Source organism: Bombina bombina, chromosome 3, assembly GCF_027579735.1.
Source record: "Bombina bombina isolate aBomBom1 chromosome 3, aBomBom1.pri, whole genome shotgun sequence".
Lineage (NCBI taxonomy): Eukaryota > Metazoa > Chordata > Amphibia > Anura > Bombinatoridae > Bombina > Bombina bombina.
In genome coordinates, this window is record NC_069501.1 from 523,187,856 (window position 1) to 523,213,434 (window position 25,579).

Consider the following 25,579-nt stretch of genomic DNA (forward strand, 5'->3'; position numbering starts at 1 on the left):
GCAGCAACCACAGCCTCCCAGACACTGTTCAGAGAGGTGTACTGTTTTCCCTCCTTGTAAATCTCACATTTGATGATGGACCACAGGTTCTCAATGGGGTTCAGATCAGGTGAACAAGGAGGCCATGTCATTAGATTTTCTTCTTTTATACTCTTTCTTGCCAGCCACGCTGTGGAGTACTTGGACGCGTGTGATGGAGCATTGTCCTGCATGAAAATCATGTTTTTCTTGAAGGATGCAGACTTCTTCCTGTACCACTGCTTGAAGAAGGTGTCTTCCAGAAACTGGCAGTAGGACTGGGAGTTGAGCTTGACTCCATCCTCAACCCGAAAAGGTCCCACAAGCTCATCTTTGATGATACCAGCCCAAACCAGTACTCCACCTCCACCTTGCTGGCGTCTGAGTCGGACTGGAGCTCTCTGCCCTTTACCAATCCAGCCACGGGCCCATCCATCTGGCCCATCAAGACTCACTCTCATTTCATCAGTCCATAAAACCTTAGAAAAATCAGTCTTGAGATATTTCTTGGCCCAGTCTTGACGTTTCAGCTTGTGTGTCTTGTTCAGTGGTGGTCGTCTTTCAGCCTTTCTTACCTTGGCCATGTCTCTGAGTATTGCACACCTTGTGCTTTTGGGCACTCCAGTGATGTTGCAGCTCTGAAATATGGCCAAACTGGTGGCAAGTGGCATCTTGGCAGCTGCACGCTTGACTTTTCTCAGTTCATGGGCAGTTATTTTGCGCCTTGGTTTTTCCACACGCTTCTTGCGACCCTGTTGACTATTTTGAATGAAACGCTTGATTGTTCGATGATCACGCTTCAGAAGCTTTGCAATTTTAAGAGTGCTGCATCCCTCTGCAAGATATCTCACTATTTTTGACTTTTCTGAGCCTGTCAAGTCCTTCTTTTGACCCATTTTGCCAAAGGAAAGGAAGTTGCCTAATAATTATGCACACCTGATATAGGGTGTTGATGTCATTAGACCACACCCCTTCTCATTATAGAGATGCACATCACCTAATATGCTTAATTGGTAGTAGGCTTTCGAGCCTATACAGCTTGGAGTAAGACAACATGCATAAAGAGGATGATGTGGTCAAAATACTAATTTGCCTAATAATTCTGCACTCCCTGTATACATGGAACACTATGAGTGTATAACTATGATGATCCACCAGAAAAAAAAAAAAAAGGGGTAGCTTTCTACCGAAGATACATCGACAACCTGTTCATGATATGGACAGGGTCTGAACAAGATCTCACTACATGGTTCGAGACTTTATGTACACCTATTTGTCCTCCATAGTGATGTGAGGAATTGAGGGTGTTTAAGGTGTTTGTTTACTTGGGTTAGTAGGACTACCACCTGGCGGTTTTTTTTTTTTAATTAGGGGGTGGGGTTTGTTTTCATTGGATATGTGTTGTATAAATATGTTCATTTCACTGTCTGAGAAAAGGGATACGGTCTCCGAAACGTTACAATAAAGGCATGTTTAAAAAAAAAACCAAAAAAAAACAGCTAGTGCAAGCCACTGTTTATTGATGTTTTTTCCTGCATGCACCCTGGCAATCACTCGCAGGGATTTGGGATATCAATAAGTCAAACGTTTATTGACGTTTCGGGAGGTGAAGGGGATATATCAGTCCCTGAAACGTCAATAAACTTTTGATTTATTGATATCACAAATCTCTGTGAGTGCATTCTCTTTGGTTTCTAATATATATATATATATATATATATATATATATATATATATATATATATATATATATATATTTCTCTTGTTAAGTGTATCCAGTCCACGGATCATCCATTACTTGTGGGATATTCTCCTTCCCAACAGGAAGTTGCAAGAGGATCACCCACAGCAGAGCTGCTATATAGCTCCTCCCCTAACTGTCATACCCAGTCATTCTCTTGCAAGCCTCAACCAAGATGGAGGTCGTAAGAGGAGTGTGGTGTTTTATACTTAGTTTATTCTTCAATCAAAAGTTTGTTATTTTTAAATGGTGCCGGAGTGTACTGTTTATCTCAGGCAGTATTTAGAAGAAGAATCTGCCTGCGTTTTCTATGATCTTAGCAGAAGTAACTAAGATCCATGGCTGTTCTCACATATTCTGAGGAGTGAGGTAACTTCAGAGAGGGAATGGCGTGCAGGTTTTCCTGCAATAAGGTATATGCAGTTAATATTTTTCTAGGGATGGAATTTGCTAGAAAATGCTGCTGATACCGAAGTAATGTAAGTAAAGCCTTAAATGCAGTGATAGCGACTGGTATCAGGCTTATTAATAGAGATACATACTCTTATAAAAATGTAATATAAAACGTTTGCTGGCATGTTTAATCGTTTTTATATGTATTTGGTGATAAAACTTATTGGGGCCTAGTTTTTTCCACATGGCTGGCTTGAATTCTGCCTAGTAACAGTTTCCTTAGGCTTTCCACTGTTGCAATATGAGTGGGAAGGGCCTATTTTAGTGTTTTTCTGTGCAGTTAAAAATACTGACAGAGACATTCAGCTTCTTCCTGCATGTTCCAGGACTTCTCTGGAGGGCTCAAAAGGCTTCAAAGTCGTTTTTGAGGGAGGTAAAAAGCCACAGTAGAGCTGTGGCAGTTGTTGTGACTGTTTGAAAAAAAACAAAAAAAAACAAAACAAAAAAAAAACAACAAGTTTTTGTCTTTTATTATTCAGTTTTGGGTATTAAGGGGTTAATCATCCATTTGCAAGTGGGTGCAATGCTCTGCTAACTTGTTACATACACTGTAAAAATTTCGTTAGTGTAACTGCCTTTTTTCACTGTTATTTCAAATTTTGAAAAAATTTGTGTTTCTTAAAGGTGCAGTAACGTTTTTTATATTGCTTGTAAACTTGTTTAAAGTGTTTTCCAAGCTTGCTAGTCTCATTGCTAGTCTGTTTAAACATGTCTGACATAGAGGAAACTACTTGTTCATTATGTTTGAAAGCCATGGTGGAGCCCCATACGAGAATGTGTACTAAATGTATTGATTTCACCTTAAACAGTAAAGATCAGTCTTTAACTATAAAAGAAATATCACCAGAAGATTCTGACGAGGGGGAAGTTATGCCGACTAACTCTCCCCACGTGTCAGACCCTTCGCCTCCCGCTCAGGGGATGCACGCTAATATGGCGCCAATTACATCAGGGACGCCCATAGCGATTACCTTGCAGGACATGGCTGCAATCATGAATAATACCCTGTCAGAGGTATTATCCAGGTTGCCTGAATTAAGAGGCAAGCGCGATTGCTCTGGGGTTAGGAGAAATACAGAGCGCGCAGATGCTGTAAGGGCCATGTCTGATACTGCGTCACAATATGCAGATCTTGAGGACGGAGAGCTTCAGTCTGTGGGTGACATCTCTGATTCGGGGAAACCTGATTCAGAGATTTCTAATTTTAAATTTAAGCTTGAGAACCTCCGTGTGTTGCTTGGGGAGGTATTAGCTGCTCTGAATGACTGTAACACAGTTGCAGTACCAGAGAAATTGTGTAGGCTGGATAAATACTATGCGGTACTGGTGTGTACTGATGTTTTTCCTATACCTGAAAGGCTTACAGAAATTATTAGCAAGGAGTGGGATAGGCCGGATGTGCCTTTTTCCCCACCTCCTATATTTAGAAAAATGTTTCCAATAGACGCCACTACACGGGACTTATGGCAGACGGTCCCTAAGGTGGAGGGAGCAGTTTCTACTTTAGCAAAGCGTACCACTATCCCGGTTGAGGACAGTTGTGCTTTTTCAGATCCAATGGATAAAAAATTGGAGGGTTACCTTAAGAAAATGTTTATTCAACAAGGTTTTATTTTACAGCCCCTTGCATGCATTGCGCCTGTCACGGCCGCGGTGGCATTCTGGTTTGAGGCCCTGGAAAAGGCCATCCATACAGCTCCATTGACTGAAATTATTGACAAGCCATATTGATGCCATTGTTCATTTGACTAAACTAACGGCTAAGAATTCCGGATTCGCCATCCAGGCGCGTAGGGCGCTATGACTTAAATCCTGGTCAGCTGACGTGACTTCGAAGTCTAAATTACTCAACATTCCTTTCAAGGGGCAGACCTTATTCGGGCCTGGTTTGAAGGAAATTATTGCTGACATTACTGGAGGTAAGGGTCACACCCTTCCTCAGGACAGGACCAAAGCAATGGTCAAACAGTCTAATTTTCGTGCCTTTCGAAATTTCAAGGCAGGTGCAGCATCAACTTCCTCCGCTTCAAAACAAGAGGGAACTTTTGCTCAATCTAAGCAGGCCTGGAAACCTAACCAGTCCTGGAACAAAGGCAAGCAGGCCTGAAAGCCTGCTGCTGCCTCTAATACAGCATGAAGGAACGGCCCCCTATCCGGTGACGGATCTAGTAGGGGGCAGACTTTCTCTCTTCGCCCAGGTGTGGGCAAGAGATGTTCAGGATCCCTGGACGTTGGAGATCATATCTCAGGGATATCTTCTGGACTTCAAAGCTTCCCCTCCACAAGGGAGATTTCATCTTTCAAGGCTATCTGCAAATCAGATAAAGAAATAGGCATTCCTACGCTGTGTGCAAGACCGCCTAGTTATGGGAGTGATCCATCCAGTTCCGCGGACGGAACAAGGACAGGGTTTTTAGTCGAATCTGTTTGTGGTTCCCAAAAAAGAGGGAACCTTCAGACCAATTTTGGATCTAAAGATCTTAAACAAATTCCTCAGAGTTCCATCTTTCAAAATGGAAACTATTCGGACCATCCTACCCATGATCCAAGAAGGTCAGTACATGACCACAGTGGACTTAAAGGATGCCTACCTTCACATACCGATTCACAAGGATCATCATCGGTTTCTAAGGTTTGCCTTTCTAGACAGGCATTACCAATTTGTAGCTCTTCCCTTCGGGTTGGCTACAGCCCCGAGAATCTTTACAAAGGTTCTGGGCTCACTTCTGGCGGTTCTAAGACCGCGAGGCATAGCGGTGGCTCCGTATCTAGACGACATCCTGATACAGGCGTCAAGCTTTCAAGTTGCCAAGTCTCATACAGAGATAGTTCTGGCATTTCTGAGGTCGCACAGGTGGAAAGTGAACGAGGAAAAGAGTTCTCTATCCCCACTCACAAGAGTCTCCTTCTTAGGGACTCTTATAGATTCTGTAGAAATGAAAATTTACCTGACGGAGTCCAGGTTATCAAAACTTCTAAATGCTTGCCGTGTTCTTCACTCCATTCCGCGCCCTTCGGTAGCTCAGTGTATGGAGGTAATCGGCTTAATGGTAGCGGCAATGGACATTGTGCCATTTGCGCGCCTTCATCTCAGACCGCTGCAATTCTGCATGCTGAGTCAGTGGAATGGGGATTACACAGATTTGTCCCCTCTGCTAAATCTGGATCAAGAGACCAGAGATTCTCTTCTCTGGTGGTTGTCTCGGGTACACCTGTCCAAGGGTATGACCTTTCGCAGGCCAGATTGGACAATTGTAACAACAGATGCCAGCCTTCTAGGTTGGGGTGCAGTCTGGAATTCCCTGAAGGCTCAGGGATCGTGGACTCAGGAGGAGAAACTCCTTCCAATAAATATTCTGGAGTTAAGAGCAATATTCAATGCTCTTCTGGCTTGGCCTCAGTTAGCAACACTGAGGTTCATCAGATTTCAGTCGGACAACATCACGACTGTGGCTTACATCAACCATCAAGGGGGAACCAGGAGTTCCCTAGCGATGTTAGAAGTCTCAAAAATAATTAGCTGGGCAGAGTACCACTCTTGCCACCTGTCAGCAATCCATATCCCAGGCGTGAAGAACTGGGAGGCGGATTTTCTAAGTCGTCAGACTTTCCATCCGGGGGAGTGGGAACTCCATCCGGAGGTGTTTGCTCAGTTGATTCATCGTTGGGGCAAACCAGAGTTGGATCTCATGGCGTCTCGCCAGAACGCCAAGCTTCCTTGTTACGGATCCAGGTCCAGGGACCCAGAAGCGACGCTGATAGATGCTCTAGCAGCGCCTTGGTTCTTCAACCTGGCTTATGTGTTTCCACCGTTTCCTCTGCTCCCTCGACTGATTGCCAAAATCAAACAGGAGAGAGCATCGGTGATTCTGATAGCACCTGCGTGGCCACGCAGGACTTGGTATGCAGACCTAGTGGACATGTCATCCTTTCCACCATGGACTCTGCCTCTAAGACAGGACCTTCTGATACAAGGTCCTTTCAATCATCCAAATCTAATTTCTCTGAGACTGACTGCATGGAGATTGAACGCTTGATTCTATCAAAGCGTGGCTTCTCCGAGTCAGTCATTGATACTTTAATACAGGCACGAAAGCCTGTTACCAGGAAAATCTACCACAAGATATGGAGAAAATATCTTTATTGGTGTGAATCCAAGAATTACTCATGGAGTAAGGTTAGGATTCCTAGAATATTGTCTTTTCTCCAAGAGGGCTTGGACAAAGGATTATCAGCTAGTTCCTTAAAGGGACAGATTTCTGCTCTGTCTATTCTTTTGCACAAGCGTCTGGCAGAGGTTCCAGACGTCCAGGCATTTTGCCAGGCTTTGGTTAGAATTAAGCCTGTGTTTAAACCTGTTGCTCCCCCGTGGAGCTTAAACTTGGTTCTTAAGGTTCTTCAAGGAGTTCCATTTGAACCCCTTCATTCCATTGATATTAAACTTTTATCTTGGAAAGTTCTGTTTTTGATGGCTATTTCCTCGGCTCGGAGAGTCTCTGAGCTATATCTGCCTTACAATGTGATTCTCCTTATCTGATTTTTCATGCAGATAAGGTAGTTCTGCGTACCAAACCTGGGTTTTTACCTAAGGTGGTTTCTAACAAGAATATCAATCAAGAGATTGTTGTTCCATCGTTGTGCCCTAATCCTTCTTCAAAGAAGGAACGTCTTTTACATAATCTGGACGTAGTCCGTGCCTTGAAGTTTTACTTACAAGCTACTAAAGATTTTCGTCAAACATCTTCCCTGTTTGTCGTTTACTCTGGACAGAGGAGAGGTCAAAAAGCTTCGGCAACCTCTCTTTCCTTTTGGCTTCGGAGCGTAATACGCCTAGCCTATGAGACTGTTGGACAGCAGCCCCCTGAAAGGATTACAGCTCATTCTACTAGAGCTGTGGCTTCCACCTGGGCCTTCAAAAATGAGGCCTCTGTTGAACAGATTTGCAAGGCTGTGACTTGGTCTTCGCTTCACACTTTTTCAAAATTTTACAAATTTGATACTTTTGCTTCTTCGGAGGCTGTGTTTGGGAGAAAGGTTCTTCAGGCAGTGGTTCCTTCCGCTTAATCCTGCCTTGTCCCTCCCATCATCCGTGTACTTTAGCTTTGGTATTGGTATCCCACAAGTAATGGATGATCCGTGGACTGGATACACTTAACAAGAGAAAACATAATTTATGCTTACCTGATAAATTTATTTCTCTTGTAGTGTATCCAGTCCACGGCCCGCCCTGTCTTTTTAAGGCAGGTCTAAATTTTAATTAAACTACAGTCACCACTGCACCCTATGGTTTCTCCTTTCTCTGTTTGTTGTCGGTCGAATGACTGGATATGACATTTAGGGGAGGAGCTATATAGCAGCTCTGCTGTGGGTGATCCTCTTGCAACTTCCTGTTGGGAAGGAGAATATCCCACAAGTAATGGATGATCCGTGGACTGGATACACTACAAGAGAAATAAATTTATCAGGTAAGCATAAATTATGCTTACTATTGAATTTAATTGAATATTACTCTATGCACCCTGGTCTGAAGTTATTGCTGGCCAGTGAGAGTGCGCTACTTGGGTCCATATATATATAAATTTATATATATATATATATATATATATATATATATATAAACACACACACACAGTCGTAGGCAAGAGTTTAGGCACCACTGACATTTTCCATGATTTTCATTTATAATTGATTGCGTGTTTGGATCAGCAATTTAATTTTGATCTATCAAATAACTGAAGGACACAGTAATATGTCAGTAGTGAAATGAGGTTTATTGGATTAACAGAAAATGTGCAATATGCATCAAAACAAAATTAGACAGGTGCATACATTTGAGCACCCTTGTCATTTTGTTGATTTGAATACCTGTAACTACCTACCACTGATTAATTGGAACACATAATTGGTTTGGTGAGCCCATTAAAGTGATGGTAAACTCTCCCCTTTTTAAAATCAGATCTGGAATGTAAGCGCTATTTTAGATGGAGTTTAATTCATTAGCTGTAATGAAGATGCGCTATAACTTAGTTATTAACATAGATATGAAATTCAAATACCCCACGTTACACCACCCACTTCAAAAGTCAATTTTCCTGTCAGCTAAATGATTGAATTACCCTCCAATCAATGCTCTAGCTAGAACAAAAGTGCCATATGGGGAGAGCGCTGATTGGACAACAATTCAATCTTTTAGCTCACAGAAAATTTTACTTTTGAAGTGGGCGGAGAAGCATGCAGTATTTGAATTTCATATCTATATTAAAAAGTTATACTGCATCTTCATTACAGCTAATGAATTAAACTTCATCTAAAATAGCGCTTACATTCCAGATCTGATTTTAAAAAGGGGAGAGTTTACCATCACTTTAAGCCTTGAACTTCATAGACGGGTGCATCCAATCATGAGAAAAGGTATTTAAGGTGGCCAATTGCAAGTTGTTCTCTTTGACTCTCCTCTGAAGAGTGGCAACATGGGGGGGCCTCAAAACAACTCTCAAATGACCTGAAAACAAAGATTGTTGAACATTATGGTTTAGGGGAAGGCTACAAAAAGCTATCACAGAGATTTAAGTTGTCAGTGTTCACTATGAGGAACATAGTGAGGAAATGGAAGACCACAGGCACAGTTCTTGTTAAGGCCAGAAGTGGCAGGACAAGTAAAATATCGGAGAGGCAAAGGCAAAAGATGGTGAGAATAGTCAAAAACATCCCACAGACCACCTCCAAAGGCCTACAACATCACCTTGCTGCAGATGGTGTCACTGTGCATTGTTCAACAATTCAGTGCACTTTGCACAAGGGGAAGCTGTATGGGAGAGTGATGCGGAAGAAGCCTTTTCTGCACAAACGCCACAAACGAAGTCGCTTGAGGTATGCAAATGCACATTTTGACAAGCCAGCTTCATTTTGGAAGAAAGTGCCGTGGACTGATGAAAGAAAGATTGAGTTATTTGGTCATAACAAGTGGCGTTATGCATGGCGGCAAAAGAACACAGCGTTCCAAGACAAACACTTGCTACCCACAGTAAAATTTGGTGGATGTTCCATCATGCTGTGGGGCTGTGTGGCCAATGCCGGTACTGGGAATCCTGTTAAAGTTGAGGGTCGCATGGATTCCACTCAAAATTAGCAGATACTTGAGAATAATGTTGAGGAATCAGTCACAAAGTTGAAGTTACGCCGGGGCTGGATATTTCAACAAGACAACAACCCAAAACACTGCTCAAAATCTATTCTGGCATTTATGCAGAGGAACAAGTACAATGTTCTAGAATAGCCATCCCAGTCCCCAGACCTGAATATCATTGAAAATCTGTGGGGTAATTTGAAGCGGGCTGTCCATGCTCGGCAACCATCAAACCTAACTGAACTGGAGATGTTTTGCAAGGAGGAATGGTCCAAACTTCCTTCATTCAGAATCCAGACACTCATTACAGGCTATAGAAAGTGTCTAGAGGCTGTTATTTCTGCTAAAGGAGGCTCTACTAAATATTGATGCAATATTTCTGTTAGGGTGCCTAAATTTATGCACCTGTCTAATTTCGTTTGGATGCATATTGCACGTTTTCTGGTAATCCAATAAACCTCATTTCACTACTGGAATATTACTGTGTCCTTCAGTTATTTGATAGATCAAAATTAAATTGCTGATCCAAACACCCAATTACTTATAAATGAAAATCATGGAAATTGTCAGGGGTGCCTAAACTTTTGCATACGACGATATATATATATATATATATATATATATATATATATATATATAGTTTTACAGTAACTTAATCAGAGGTAAGCTTCCAAAGTAAGCCAAGTACAGTCATCCAATCTAAAGACAGAAATGTGAAAATCCGAATTTTCAAACAATAGCTGACTTGGAAGCTTTGGATGTATAATTTAAATAAAATACAATTTTAGTTCAACCTTTCATTGTCCACTTTGACTCAATCTACACTTTAGAATGTTCTCACAGTTTTCTTTGCTGGTATTTGTTGCTAGGGAAAGAATGCTTATACTTTTTTTCTTTTTTTTTTTCTTTACATAAATATTGTATGTTTTTTGACAGGCTGTTTTGCTGGCCCAGTGCACGTGGATCCACATGTAACAGCAGTTTGGGGAAAGAACGTCACTTTGAAATGTTTAATTGAAGTCAATGAAACGATAACACAATTTTCTTGGGAGAAAATCATTGGAAAAGGTGCTCAGACCTTAGCTGTATATCACCCTCGGTTTGGGACGTCTTTCCAAGAATCTTATCAAGAAAGAACGACTTTCAGAAATCATTCTCTCTACGATGCAACTATTATCATCAGTAACATAGACTTTTCTGATTCAGGAGAATACATATGCAAAGCAGTTACATTCCCGCTTGGAAATGTACAATCATCAACGACTATGACTGTATACGGTAAGCATAAAATGAAAATATCAGTTATAGTTAATTGATGATAAAAAAACAGTGTATGTAGATATGAAAGTGTGAAATAAAGTTGATTGAAACCCCCCCCCCCCCACCACTACTTAAAGGCTATTTTTGCTGCTAATAATATAGACTGAAAAACAAGAACACTTGAGGGTTTCTGAAGTAAAGCTTATTTAGTGGGAAGTTATACTCCAAAGTGTTCTATTATGCATGTTAAAGAGCAGAATTTAAGCACATTGAATATCTTTTTCTGCCTGATATAATGTTAAGCAAAAAGCTATCTACTTTGAAACTAATACAACATTATCAGTTGAAATAGTCTTCACTACTGATCTGCTTGTATAGGGGGACAAAGCTATGCAAGCAAGACTATTAAAAGGACATTAAACACATTAAATTATACTATAAATGTTTAATTATTTGTAGAACCTCTCCCCCCCAAAAAAAAATAATAATAATAATATTCTTTGTAATATATAGTATTTATTTAATGTTTAAAGTGATGGTAAACTTTATCGATTATATGAACAAAATTTGTAATCGTCACAAAGTAAATGATGGGCACTTTCATTCATAAAATGCATTATTTACGCTAAACTATTTAAATTATTACCATTTTAATGTTTTTAGAAATTTCGCTGGTCCTCCGCCTGTAACGCATACTCAATTTCTTTGGCTTCAGCCTGAATCGTCATTGAACAATCGTATCACGCCCCCTTTGGCGTCCAGCAAGTTAATAATAATGCTTCTGGTTTTGTTTGCATATGGGTTATTATTAAAACTTGCTGGATGCCAAAGAGGGCGCGATACGATTGGCTACAGCCTGAATCATTATTGAACACAGAAATAGATTATGCCTTAAGGGTGGAGGAACTGCATAATTTCTAAAAAAAATGAAAGGCTAATTATTTAAATACTTTAGCTTTTATAATGCATTTCATTCATGAATGTGCCTGTCATTTACTTTGTGATTACAAATATTGTTCATGAAATCGATAAAGTTTACATCACTTTAATGTTCCTTTAAGACTAATGTCGGGATATACCTGGATGACTCTGCCATAAGCCGAAGGTATCATAAAGCATTAGGGCTGATACCAAAACATTTGATTGGCCTGTGAGCACAAACTCTGTTATTTGTATTGTTGTAGCATTGGCTAGAGGCTGACAAATCTCTGAAGCGAGTGTGTCATGGCTCTTGACATTTTACATGAGGATCCTAAATGTTTGGTTTATTTTACACAAATCTATTCATCACATATATTGCTGACTACTAAAAATGTATGACCTGTTTACTTCTGAAATTCATGAGACATCTTTGTTTTATTTTGTGTGACACAAATCAAACGAAAAAGGTTTGCAAACTTTTTTTTTTTGCATGAGATTGTTACTTTTTGTATTGTTGTCTTTTTGTTTTACCCTGAACAGCAGATACACTCTTGTTTGCATGGGGAAATTGTGAAATGTTTGCATTGTAATGAGCAATGTAATATGTAACACTTTTAAAACTTACTGCCCTTAGTACAAATGAGCAGAGAGTTAGTTAGAAATATGTGGCCTCCTCTCAGAGCTAATAAAACATTCATGTTTGTATCATTGGAGTAAGGATCTTCATTTACATATCTTTGAAGTGTTGCTTTCTACCAGAAAAAAAATACAAACTTTTACAAAAATATTAAGCCCTCGCTACATGTTTTCACTTGCTTGTCTCAAGTGCTCTAGGAGGCCGAAAGGCAAATTCTCTAACCTGCAAATGCTCGCTTAGTTAGGTTATTTGCAGCATTTTGAGAAATTTCCTTGATGCAAACAAACCACGGAAATGGACTACACTCTTAATCCAGAGTGGGGACTCATCCCAGGCTATAGACAAACCTTGCAGTCCTGGAATCAATAGCACTCGCTAACAGCTTTATTTGTCACCCATTTTGTATGTGTGTGGTTAGAATCTATTGTGTGGCTGTAGGTTAGAGTCCCAGGGTGGGGGAAGAGAACTTGACGCAGTCCTAGACCTATCATCATTTGGCCAAATCTTGTAACCAACTCTTAATTTATATCTAGCTGTGTTCATGAAAGTGAGAGAGACTATGTGCTATGTTTTTGTTATGTTTCCCAACCTTAAAGGGACATTGCATAAATGTTTTATAGATTATGTATTTATGTAAGCCAAATGGGAGTGTTTTTGTAACGATCTATTTTAATTATTTTTAATAACATTTTGCTGATTTTCAGATTCTTAACCAAGCCCCAAATTATCAGATGTAGACTGAAGTCTACAGATTCCAGCTGGCTCCTGTTTGTATAGTGGGTCTTTTTCATGTGCATGGGGGGGGGGGGGGTGCTCTCCTGGCTTTCTCAGTCCCTTTCAGTGTGTGTCCCAGCTTAACCTTTTCAACAGTGCTAAACTGGGAGCTTCTAATTAAGTTTTTAAAAAGGTTTTATTGTGGATTTGTAGATCAGTATCTGTGCATATTTTTTCTTTAATAGTGTCTATTACATACAGTTGGTATGTACAATGTCCCTTTAATAACTGCCTGAGTCACTAAAAGCAAACACAACTGTATGAATGCAGGTGAGCACCTATGGCTGTCAGTTTTTCAGTGACATGGGGTGTTTACCCACTTGGCTTGAGAGTGAGTGCAGTCAATGTGCTCATATATACATTATGAGAGTGAGTGCAGTCCACACACACACACACATATATACATTATAATTTTCAGAACCACATTAAGGGTGCATTTGTGTCTCTCTATCCGATTTCTTTAGAATGTGGTCAATAAAATACTAGATTTAAACATTTTAATTTTGTGATGTTTCAGGGGAATAAACTCATTCTGCAAGACAGTAGGTACAAATTACCTAAAGGCAAGTTTCTGTTGTCAAAACATTATTTATTTTTTGCTGTTGTATTCAAATATGTGTGTTATCTATTATTTGGATCTGCAAGTAACTTATCTTTTAATATGTTTGAAGTATCATTTAAGTTTACTTGTTGGTATAGAATTTTTATATTGTGTTTTTTTTGTTTTGTTTTTTTAAATAAAGTTGAACCTATTGTGAGTATATCAAAAGGATCTGATCCCTTACTGGATGGTGCAAATGAAACTGTAGCAGCATTTTGTATAGCGGCCTTTGGAAAACCTGCTGCAGAAGTATATTGGGAGGAATCACTCGGGAAAATGGAAACAAATTCAACATCGTACCCAAACAAAACCGTAACCGTTATAAGCCAATATAAATTGGTTCCAACCAGATTTGCAAGAGGAAGGAACATTACCTGTGTTGTAAGGCATCCTGCTTTTGAAAATGACGTCAGGTATCCTTTCAAATTGGATATACAATGTGAGTAATATAAAGGAAAGTATTATTTTATATATTTTATGTGTTTAATCGTGTTTCTGAATAACATATTTAGTAACATTTCAAACTAAAACCTGCATATACAACCAATCTAAGATGTGTAATTTAAACAACCAGTAAATGCAGTAGATTGACATAATAAACAAATGCATGATAAAAATACAATGCAATAGCAGTTAGTCTGAATTTCAAATGAGTAGTAGATTTATTTTTCTGACAAATTTCAGTTATGTCTATTTCCACTCCTGTGTCATGTGACATCAGCCAATCACAAATGCATATACATATATTCTGTAAATTTTTGCACATGCTCAGAGGGAGCTGGTGACTCAAAAGTGTAAATATAAAAAGACTGTGCACATTTTATTAATAGAAGTAAATTAGAAAGTTGGTTAAAATTGCATGCTCTATCTGAATCATGAAAGTTTAATTTTGACTTGAGTGTTCCTTTAAAAGGTTTTATTTGCACGGACAGTTTATTTTCTTCAAATTGATTTTTTTTTTTTTTCTTTTCTTTTTTTTTTTAATTTTTATTGAGGAAGTTCAATATAAAACATAGTACAGTATAAACAGGATACAGTTGAAGCAGCTCTAGTGGGTCTGTACAAATCTTCTAAGACATAAAAGTGTATAAAATATAGTTGTACACACCAACTATCCAAACAAAACATAAATGCAGATAAGGATAAATACATCTTTGATGCCACAACCTATGCCTAGATCAATAGTAAATCCTCCCTGCACTCATAAACTATATCTTCCTCATGTTTTTCATAGGAAGGGGAATATTATGGGCCGCTTTTTAATAACAAACGTCTAGTAGAGAATAGGGAAAAGCTATGGAATCTGTGTTCCTTAGATTACAGTAGTAATCAGAACCCAAGGGAAAACCCTTGGGGGGGGGGGGGGAATATGGAGCCAATCGATATACAAAGTAGAATTAGTCAGACATTATCTTCTCGTACCACATATATGGTGTGTGTTTTCAATATCTTACTAGTAATAGCTAGGGAGTTATAACTAGACCCTTTCATTGGTGCAGTACAGAACAACTGAGGCACGTTACATATCATACAAGCACAGTTTCGCTCTCATATGAGTCTAGATTGGGGACAAGCACTCAGACAGCTCAGAATACTAGGGTGTACTCTATTCAGGCAAAGAGTAAAGATTAATATATATTACATATTAATATATTATATACATTATATATATATATATATATATATTACAAAAACAAAGATTTTCATGCAACTAATATACATATAGGATTGAAGATTACAATAAACCCAGGGTAGGCCGCCTCGGCCGCAAACAGCCCACCCCTCCATATGCATAATACATGTACAGTCCATTCATATTTTGAAATGACATTAGATTGCTCTATGTGGGTTGAGGTACATATATGCTGCACATCAAAATGAACAGTTAAACTTCTCCACGTAATATATGAGCGTTAAATGTAGGAAACAGTAGCACTTGCATCTGTAAGAAAGTAGGTAAATACAAGGTATAGAGGCCCCCTATATTTATGTAGATATCTTGGACATCCTAGCACTAAATAGCATATCAGAGCACATAAGATTATACAGCCTTATTAAAGACCAATTGCACTATGTAGCCGCATATCATATTGAAGAGAATAACGAATCCAACATAGTCCCATAAGAATTTTGATAAATTTAAACAAAAACTAATTCTACAGTCACATGCATATGTAAGTATCAGAGAGAACGTACATATCTAACTATATAGCTTCATGGATGCCAGTCTTCAGTGTGTCACATGTTCAGGTCTAAAACAGGGTTTAAAGTAGCTTTCAGCTGGGATTGGCCTTATAACCATACGTAATATAACGTTGCAAGCAGCTGAGCATAAACATTCACTCAACTTAAAAGCAGCCTAACTTGAAATTATAACCCAACAGTATATAACCAAAAAAAAAAAAAAAATAGAAACTAGGATATGTAGCTAAACAGAACTGATGCTAGAATAGTCTCTCATCAGTATAAAAATAAATCAGAGTTCCATAAGGGGCTGTAGAGCAGCTGAATTGTCTCTGCTTAGCCAACACCAGTTACAACCTTAGAGGGTGTCTCACTGACATTCCAATAATGAGAGGCCGTTATCTCCTTCACATGCGGCACTGACAGTTTATTATGACATATGGGATGCCACATGCCAGTCTCAACCGGAGAGGTACTGTTAGTAAAAGTCCCATATATAATCTTTTGTTATACTTGACCAGCTTCCCGCCTCCGTGGTCACTGCAATGCTGCACGGCTTCCGTTCATAGGTGTAAGAGTCCTCAATAGTTCCAGGGGATTCCACACAGTCCAGCTGTGCAAACTTCAGATCGTGGTGTTGGCTGGGCTGTTCACGGACATCCGGTGAATATAATGCAGGAGCTATGACCATGCTTGCGTTCACAGCGTCTATTAGCAGGCTCCGATCGTCGGCACTATCATCACATGGCCTCGGGAAAGAGATATACCGCAGTCGAGTGCCGGCGCCATCTTGGAGTGCCTGACGCCGTCCAATTTGTTCAGACCACTGTGCAAGAAGTACAAATAAGTCCCCAATGTGATCTCTTAGCAAATCACACAGATCATCCTCGGGCAATCTCTCAGTCATTGTTCAGCAGAACTAGCGTCCTCTTATAGCAGCTGCCACTGCCCCGTTAGTCAAAATAGGCAAGAGCTCAGAAATCCAGTACAAAATATATTCTTGGTTCCTTTAGGATTGCAGCATATATCTACAACGTGAGATCTAAATGGTGGATCAGAAATATATTGCAAATCTGACCTTGAAAACTCAAATAATCAGTATAAAATCCAGGAGCTCCTGTAGTATGCTTCTAGCCGCTTCGGCAGTTGGCTCTGCCCCTCTTTTTTTTTTTTTTTAAATCTCCAATATTGTAAAGGAATGAGATTTGGTTAGCCTTTGATAAAGTGAATGTCAAGTTTGGTGCCCGGTTTTTAAAAACCCTATTAAAAACATTGGCACTTTCATTCATCAAACTTTACATTTCACTCGTTTTGTTAAAATACTTACCTTTAAATCTTGAAAGCCCAGCGCTTCCCTCGCCCATAGCAAACCTCTTCATATGTCAAAAATGACGAATCCGGCTTCCTTCAATCACGACGTTGCCTCAGGCAATGAAGCCGTGATTGGAGGATGCCGTATTCGTCATTGCTGAATTATGAAGTTACTAGCGGCACGAGGAGGAATCGCAGGAGAGGCTTTCAAGATTAAAAGGTAAGTATTTTAACAAAACGAGTGAAATGTAACCAGGCACTGATTCATCAAACTTGACATTCACTTTAAGCAAGCACACACTGTAGTGCATTTCAAACTTGAGCTTTATTTGCCTTTAAACGAACATTAAACAATAAAGACATTTTTTAAAGTTTACTTTTGAGGTTACTTCCCCGCTCTGGTCAGTTGTGGGTGCCACCATCTTGAAATGTATCTTTTATGGCATTGAAGTGCTGCTGTTTGCGCATATGTGCAGCCACTCTCCTCCAGATACCTTCAGTGTAACCTAAGTTTCAACATGGCAGCACCCATGATTAGAGGGAGGTGCATAAAACTTATTTAGTGTTTATGGTCCATTTTAAGAATTTATATTATTAGACAACAACACACATCAAAGTACTCTTAATTTTTTTTTTTATTATTCCTCACTCACCCTGAGTTTTACAGGATAGACATTCAAGGGATGTACAAACACTGCCCCTTATTTTACCAGCTCTGACATTACCTATATGTTTAAAGGGGCATGAAAGCAAAATTAAAACTTTTATGGTTGAGAGAGAACATGCAATTTCAATAGATTTTATTTCTATTATCAAATTAACTTTGTTCTCTGGGTATCCTTTGTTTAGAAGCATACACCTAGGTAGGTTCAGGAGCAGTAATGCATTACTGAAAGTTAGCTATTGATAGATGGCTACACAGATATGCCTTTTGTCATTGGCTCACCAAATGTTTTCAGGTAGCTCCTAGTAGTTAATTGCTGCTCTGAACTGAATTTAACTATGTGTTTCACCTCTTTACTGGGATTAAATACATTATATGCATGCAGCAATACAATAATATAATGCTTTTGTAGTGATGGTAAATGTAAAACTTTTTAAGAATTTTGCAATGAAAAATATATTGGCGTACAAGCAAATATTGCATAATTAAAAAAAAAAGTGTATATATTTTTTATAATAAGATTTATAATCCTACTTGGTATCTTCTTTTCCTCCGCACCCTTCATTTCCTCTTTTGGCTGGGCTGTAACATAGAGAGCAGTCCCACCCACTTTCTACATAGGCTTCCTAAGAGCTTTAAAAGAGCCGGACTTCAAGAGTGTAATATGACACACACACTGATTGGATATTCTTTAAAATTGTCAGAAAAAAAAAAAGAATTCATCCCAGTGGGCCGGCATACCATTGTAATAGAAGCATTACTATAGGCACGGATTAAACCCATTTCAGGAATATATTAAAAAAAAAGGTACCCATATACTTTTTTAATGTCAAAGATTACATGGCATTTGATAAGTTTACCATCACTTTAAAACCTTACAGCATTTTATTTTTTTGCACTCTGTCTTTTTAATGCCTTAGCAGGGTTTAAATGCATCTGAACACATTAAAAGTGCATGCAACTCAGATTCATTCATTCATGATTCAGATAAAGCATACAATTTAAAATAAACATTTTTTTATCTGATTTATTTTGTCTTCTTTGTATCCTTTGTTGAAATGTATACATAGGTAGGATCAGAAGCTGTTGATTGGTTGCTGCACATATATGCCTCTTGTCATTGCCTTTCAGCTAGCTCCCAGTAGTGCATTAATGCCTTTTAAACAAAGGATACCAAGTGAATGAAACAAATTAGATAATAGAAGTAAATTAGAAAGTTGTAATCTCTATTTGACTCATGAAAGAAAAAATTGGGGGTTCATGTCCCTTTAATGTTAGTTTGCTAGAAAGTAAATTGGCCTAACAAAAATTCCCTTTTCACATTAAATGGCAATGTTTCTCATTTATAATGTTTTATGTATTTATGATCTATTGCTGTCCGGTGCTATGTTCTTTTTGACGTAATCAACTGGTTTCTAAGTAACAGTTGGCTGTTGAGTAAACATTTTATTGCACACAAAAAGAAAAAAAACTATGTAATTAGTCATGCTATTCAGGGCAAATCTGTTGGTTATCTACTAATATTCCTGGAAAGTGTTCTTCATTAAGCTTTGAAGGGAAGTAAAATCACAACAAAACATAATAGCCAAGACTAATTTGTTTAGCTTGACCCATCTGTAATAAGCGTGCTTCCTGATGAATAGCTGATGGGATTGTTAAGAGGTTTGTATATATTATTGATACACATTTTCTAATCACACTGTTTAGTCATTTTGTTTTTTGAAATCTTGTCTTGAAATGAAAATTATATTATATAAAGGGGCATTCCAATGCAAGCTAGATAGAATAGTTTATGTTCTATGATCTGTATATAATATGTTCCCTGCTCATAGATGATTAAGGGAAGGGAAAAGGACTAAGCAGAAAATAAATTGTGGTATTTCTTTACAAACTTTTCTGGGGATATAGAGCACATTGTTCGCTTGGGAAGCTGTTATCAATGATGTCAGGAATATACATATTACCCATCACCATAAAATTAATAGATAATTAGAAATATCGGTTTCCCCAACTTCGAATTAGTGTCATACAGAGAAGCACTCACTAAATATCCAAACTAGTAAAGCCTAAAGGGATAGTAAAGTCCAAATTAAACTTTCATGATTCAGATAGGACATGTAATTTGAAACAACTTTCTAATTTACTTTTATCATCAAATTTGCTTTGTTCTCTTGTTATTCTTAGTTGAAAGCTAAACATAGGTAGGCTCATATGCTAATTTCTAAGCCCTTGAAGGCCGCCTCTGCTTTTGACAGTTTTCCTTCTTAATATGGGAAGAGTCCACAGCTGCATTCCTTACTTTTGGGAAACACTAAACCTGGCCACCAGGAGGAGGCAAAGACACCTCCCCCACTTCCTCATAACCCCAGTCATTCTTTGCCTTTCGTCACAGGAGGTTGGCAGAGAAGTGTCAGAAGATTTCGGAGTAGTCTCTTATGGAGGGTAGTACTCTTCGAGATGGGACTGGAGTTTTAAGTAGTCCTGTCAGCCTGTCAGTGAGAGCATGGGTGAAAGTTATGAGTCCGGAGATGCAGGGAGAGTCTTTCTCCAACATTGGTGTGTCCGGTCCACGGCGTCATCCTTACTTGTGGGAATATCTCTTCCCCAACAGGAAATGGCAAAGAGTCCCAGCAAAGCTGGCCATATAGTCCCTCCTAGGCTCCGCCCACCCCAGTCATTCTCTTTGCCGTTGCACAGGCAACATCTCCACGGAGATGGTTAAGAGTATGTGGTGTTTAGTTGTAGTTTTTTTTATTCTACTATCAAGAGTTTGTTATTTTAAAATAGTGCTGGTATGTACTATTTACTCTGAAACAGAAAAGGATGAAGATTTCTGTTTGTGAGAGGAAGATGATTTTAGCAGACAGTAACTAAAATCGATTGCTGTTTCCACATTGGACTGTTGAGATGAAGTAACTTCAGTTGGGGGAAACAGCAGACTTTTCTGCTTAAGGTATGACTAGCCATATTTCTAACAAGACTGTGTAATGCTGGAAGGCTGTCATTTCCCCTCATGGGGACCGGTAAGCCATTTTCTTAGTTTCAAACAGAATAAAGGGCTTAATATGGGCTATAAAACTGGTAGACACTTTTATGGGCTAAATCGATTGCTTTATTTGGACATTTTATACATGTTTATGCTGATAATTCACACTTATAAACTTGGGGAACGTTTTTTAACGTCAGGCACTATGTTAGACACCTTTTCCAGTCAGGGAGGGCCTTCCCAGTTGTAGGCTGAGCCTCATTTTCGCGCCATTACTGCGCAGTTGTTTTTGAGAGCAAGACATGCAGATGCATGTGTGAGGACCTGAAAGTAGTTGGAAAAGTTTCTAGAAGGCGTCATTTGGTATCGTATTCCCCTCTGGGCTTGGTTAGGTCACAGCAAAGGCTGTAGCTGGGACTGTATAGGGGTTAAATTTGTAAACGGCTCCGGTTCCGTTATTTTAAGGGTTAAAGCTCTGAAAATTGGTATGCAATACTTTTAATGCTTTAAGACACTATGGTGAAATTTTGGTAAATTTTGAACAATTCCTTCATACTTTTTCACATATTCAGTAATAAAGTGTGCTCTGTTTAAAATTTAAAGAGACAGTAACGGTTTTGTTTTAAAACGTTTTTTGTGCTTTATTGACAAGTTTAAGCCTGTTTAACATGTCTGTGCCTTCGGATAAGCTATGTTCTATATGTATGAAAGCCAATGTGTCTCCCCATTCAAAATTGTGTGATAATTGTGCCATAGCGTCCAAACAAAGTAAGGACAGTACTGCCACAGATAATGAAATTGCCCAAGATGATTCCTCAGATGAGGGGAGTAGACATGATACTACATCATCTCCTACTGTGTCTACACCAGTTTTGCCCACGCAGGAGGCCCCTAGTACATCTAGCGCGCCAATGCTTATTACCATGCAACAATTGACGGCTGTAATGAATAACTCCATAGCAAATATTTTATCCAAAATGCCTGCATATCAGAGAAAGCGCGATTGCTCTGTTTTAAACACTGAAGAGCAGGAGGGCGCTGATGATAATTGTTCTGTCATACCCTCACACCAATCTGAAGTGGCCATGAGGGAGGTTTTTTCAGATGGGGAAATTTCAGATTCAGGAAAAATTTCTCAACAAGCTGAACCTGGTGTTGTGACATTTAAATTTAAATTAGAACATCTCCGCGCACTGCTTAAGGAGGTGTTATCTACTCTGGATGATTGTGACAACTTGGTCATTCCAGAGAAATTATGCAAGATGGACAAGTTTCTAGAGGTTCCGGTGCACCCCGACGCTTTTCCTATACCCAAGCGGGTGGCGGACATAGTGAATAAGGAGTGGGAGAAGCCCGGCATACCTTTTGTTCTCCCCCCCTATATTTAAGAAATTATTTCCTATGGTCGACCCCAGAAAGGACTTATGGCAGACAGTCCCTAAGGTCGAGGGGGCAGTTTCTACTCTAAACAAGCGAACTACTATCCCTATCGAGGATAGTTGTGCTTTCAAAGATCCTATGGATAAAAAATTGGAAGGTTTGCTTAAAAAAATTTTTGTACAGCAGGGTTACCTTCTACAACCCATTTCGTGCATTGTTCCTGTCACTACAGCAGCGTGGTTCTGGTTCGAGGAACTAGAAAATTCGCTCAGTAGAGAGACTCCGTATGAGGAGGTTATGGACAGAGTTCACGCACTTAAGTTGCCTAACTCTTTTATTTTAGATGCCGCTTTGCAATTAGCTAGATTATCGGCGAAAAATGCAGGGTTTGCAATTGTGGCGCGCAGAGCGCTTTGGCTAAAGTCTTGGTCAGCGGATGTATCATCCAAGACAAAATTGCTTAACATCCCTTTCAAAGGTAAAACTCTCTTTGGGCCAGAATTGAAAGAGATTATCTCAGACATCACTGGGGGAAAGGGCTACGCCCTTCCACAAGATAGGCCTTTCAAGGCCAAGAATAAGTCTTATTTTCGTTCCTTTCGCAATTTCAGGAATGGACCGGCCTCTAATTCTGCATCCTCTAAGCAAGAGGGTAATGCCTCACAGCCCAAACCAGCCTGGAAACCTATGCAAGGCTGGAACAAGGGTAAGCAGGCCAAGAAGCCTGCTGCTGCTAACAAAACAGCATGAAGGAGTAGCCCCCGATCCGGGACCGGATCTAGTAGGGGGCAGACTCTCTCTCTTTGCTCAGGCTTGGGCAAGAGATGTTCAGGATCCCTGGGCACTAGAAATAGTTTCTCAGGGTTATCTTCTGGAATTCAGGGAACTACTCCCAAGGGGAAGGTTCCACATGTCTTACTTATCCTTAAACCAAATAAAGAGACAGGCGTTCTTACATTGTGTAGAAGACCTGTTAAAGATGGGAGTGATACACCCTGTTCCAATGACGGAACAAGGAATGGTATTTTACTCAAATCTGTTCGTAGTTCCCAAAAAAGAGGGAACCTTCAGACCAATTCTGGATTTAAAGATCCTAAACAAATTTCTCAGGGTACCATCGTTCAAAATGGAAACCATTCGAACTATTCTACCCACTATCCAGGAAGGTCAATTTATGACTACCGTGGATCTAAAGGATGCGTACCTACATATTCCTATCCACAAAGAACATCATCAGTTCCTAAGGTTCGCCTTTCTGGACAAACATTACCAGTTTGTGGCCCTCCCATTCGGGTTAGCCACTGCTCCAAGGATTTTCACAAAGGTACTCTGGTCCCTTCTAGCGGTTCTAAGACCGAGGGGCATTGCAGTAGTACCGTACTTGGACGACATTCTAATACAAGCGTCGTCCCTTTCAAAAGCAAAGGCTCATACAGACATCGTTCTGGCCTTTCTCAGATCTCACGGATGGAAGGTGAACATAGAAAAGAGTTCTCTGTCTCCGTCAACAAGAGTTCCCTTCTTGGGAACAATAATAGATTCCTTAGAAATGAGGATTTTTCTGACAGATGTCAGAAAGTCAAAACTTCTAAGCACTTGTCAAGTTCTTCACTCTGTTCCACGTCCTTCCATAGCTCAGTGCATGGAAGTAGTAGGGTTGATGGTTGCAGCAATGGACATAGTTCCTTTTGCACGAATTCATCTAAGACCATTACAACTGTGCATGCTCAAACAGTGGAATGGGGACTATACAGACTTGTCTCCAGGGATTCAAGTAGATCAGAAGGCCAGAGATTCACTCCGTTGGTGGCTGACCCTGGACCATCTATCCCAGGGAATGAGCTTCCGCAGACCAGAGTGGGTCATTGTCACGACCGACGCCAGTCTAGTGGGCTGGGGCGCGGTCTGGGAATCCCTGAAAGCTCAGGGACTATGGTCTCGGGAAGAGTCTCTTCTCCCGATAAACATTCTGGAACTAAGAGCGATATTCAATGCTCTCAGGGCTTGGCCTCAGCTTGCAAAGGCCAGATTCATAAGATTCCAATCAGACAACATGACTGTTGCGTATATCAATCATCAGAGGGGAACAAGGAGTTCCCTAGCGATGAAAGAAGTGACCAAAATAATACAATGGGCGGAGGATCACTCCTGCCATCTATCTGCGATCCACATCCCAGGTGTGGAAAACTGGGAAGCGGATTTTCTGAGTCGTCAGACTTTCCATCCGGGGGAGTAGGAACTCCACCCGGAGATCTTTGCCCAGTTGACTCAATTATGGGGCATTCCAGACATGGATCTGATGGCGTCTCGTCAGAACTTCAAGGTTCCTTGCTACGGGTCCAGATCCAGGGATCCCAAGGCGACTCTAGTGGATGCACTAATAGCACCTTGGACCTTCAACCTAGCTTATGTGTTTCCACCGTTTCCTCTCATTCCCAGGCTGGTAGCCAGGATCAGACAGGAGAGGGCCTCGGTGATCTTGATAGCTCCTGCGTGGCCACGCAGGACTTGGTATGCAGACCTGGTGAATATGTCATCGGTTCCACCATAGAAGCTACCTTTGAGACAGGACTTTCTTGTTCAGGGTCCATTTGAACATCCAAATCTCGTCTCCCTCCAGCTGACAGCTTGGAGATTGAACGCTTGATTCTATCAAAGCGTGGGTTTTCAGATTCTGTGATAGATACTCTGGTTCAGGCCAGAAAACCGGTAACTAGAAAGATTTACCATAAAATATGGAAAAGATATATCTGTTGGTGTGAATCCAAGGGATTCCCATGGAATAAGATAAAAATTCCTAAGATTCTTTCCTTTCTGCAAGAAGGTTTGGTTAAAGGATTATCTGCGAGTTCTCTAAAGGGACAGATTTCTGCTTTATCTGTCTTACTACACAAACGACTGGCAGCTGTGCTAGATGTTCAAGCATTTGTTCAGGCTCTGGTTAGGATCAAGCCTGTTTACAGACCTTTGACTCCTCCCTGGAGTCTAAATCTAGTTCTTTCAGTTCTTCAAGGGGTTCCGTTTGAACCTCTACATTCCATAGATATTAAGTTCTTGGAAAGTTTTGTTTTTGGTTGCTATTTCTTCTGCTAGAAGAGTTTCAGAGTTATCTGCTCTGTAGTGTACTCCACCCTATCTGGTGTTCCATTCAGATAAGGTTGTTTTGCGTACTAAGCCTGGTTTCTCCAACATTGGTGTGTCCGGTCCACGGCGTCATCCATTACTTGGGAACTGAACTGTTCTATATTGTTTTATCACGTCTCTACACTAGCCAGGACACCTGGGGGCTTAGCGCTACTGTCTTGCTACTAAAGAGGTTTTGGTTTCGGCGGTCACACTCCTGCTGATCCATTTACCTCTTTGCAAGTTTGGCGATTTGAAGCATTTATTAAAGCATATCTGCTTTTGTACCCTTACATTGTGGTGTTATCAAGGCTTATGTGACGCTTTTATATATTTTAAAATAAATTTGTATCCAAGTTTTGCCTAGTGTACTGTTTTCCCATCAGTATAAAGTGGGAGT

General features: G+C 39.9%; 1 protein-coding gene across 2 annotated transcripts in view; it reads left to right on the forward strand.

The window, feature by feature from the left end:
- Positions 1-25,579, forward strand: part of NECTIN3 (nectin cell adhesion molecule 3) — a 485,985-nt gene that overhangs the window by 150,634 nt on the left and 309,772 nt on the right. For both annotated transcript variants that reach the window (XM_053706944.1, XM_053706943.1), the window contains exons 2-3: positions 10,275-10,616; positions 13,674-13,970. In XM_053706944.1, coding sequence (XP_053562919.1) covers positions 10,275-10,616; positions 13,674-13,970 — 639 coding nt within the window. The remainder of the gene's footprint in view (positions 1-10,274; positions 10,617-13,673; positions 13,971-25,579) is intronic.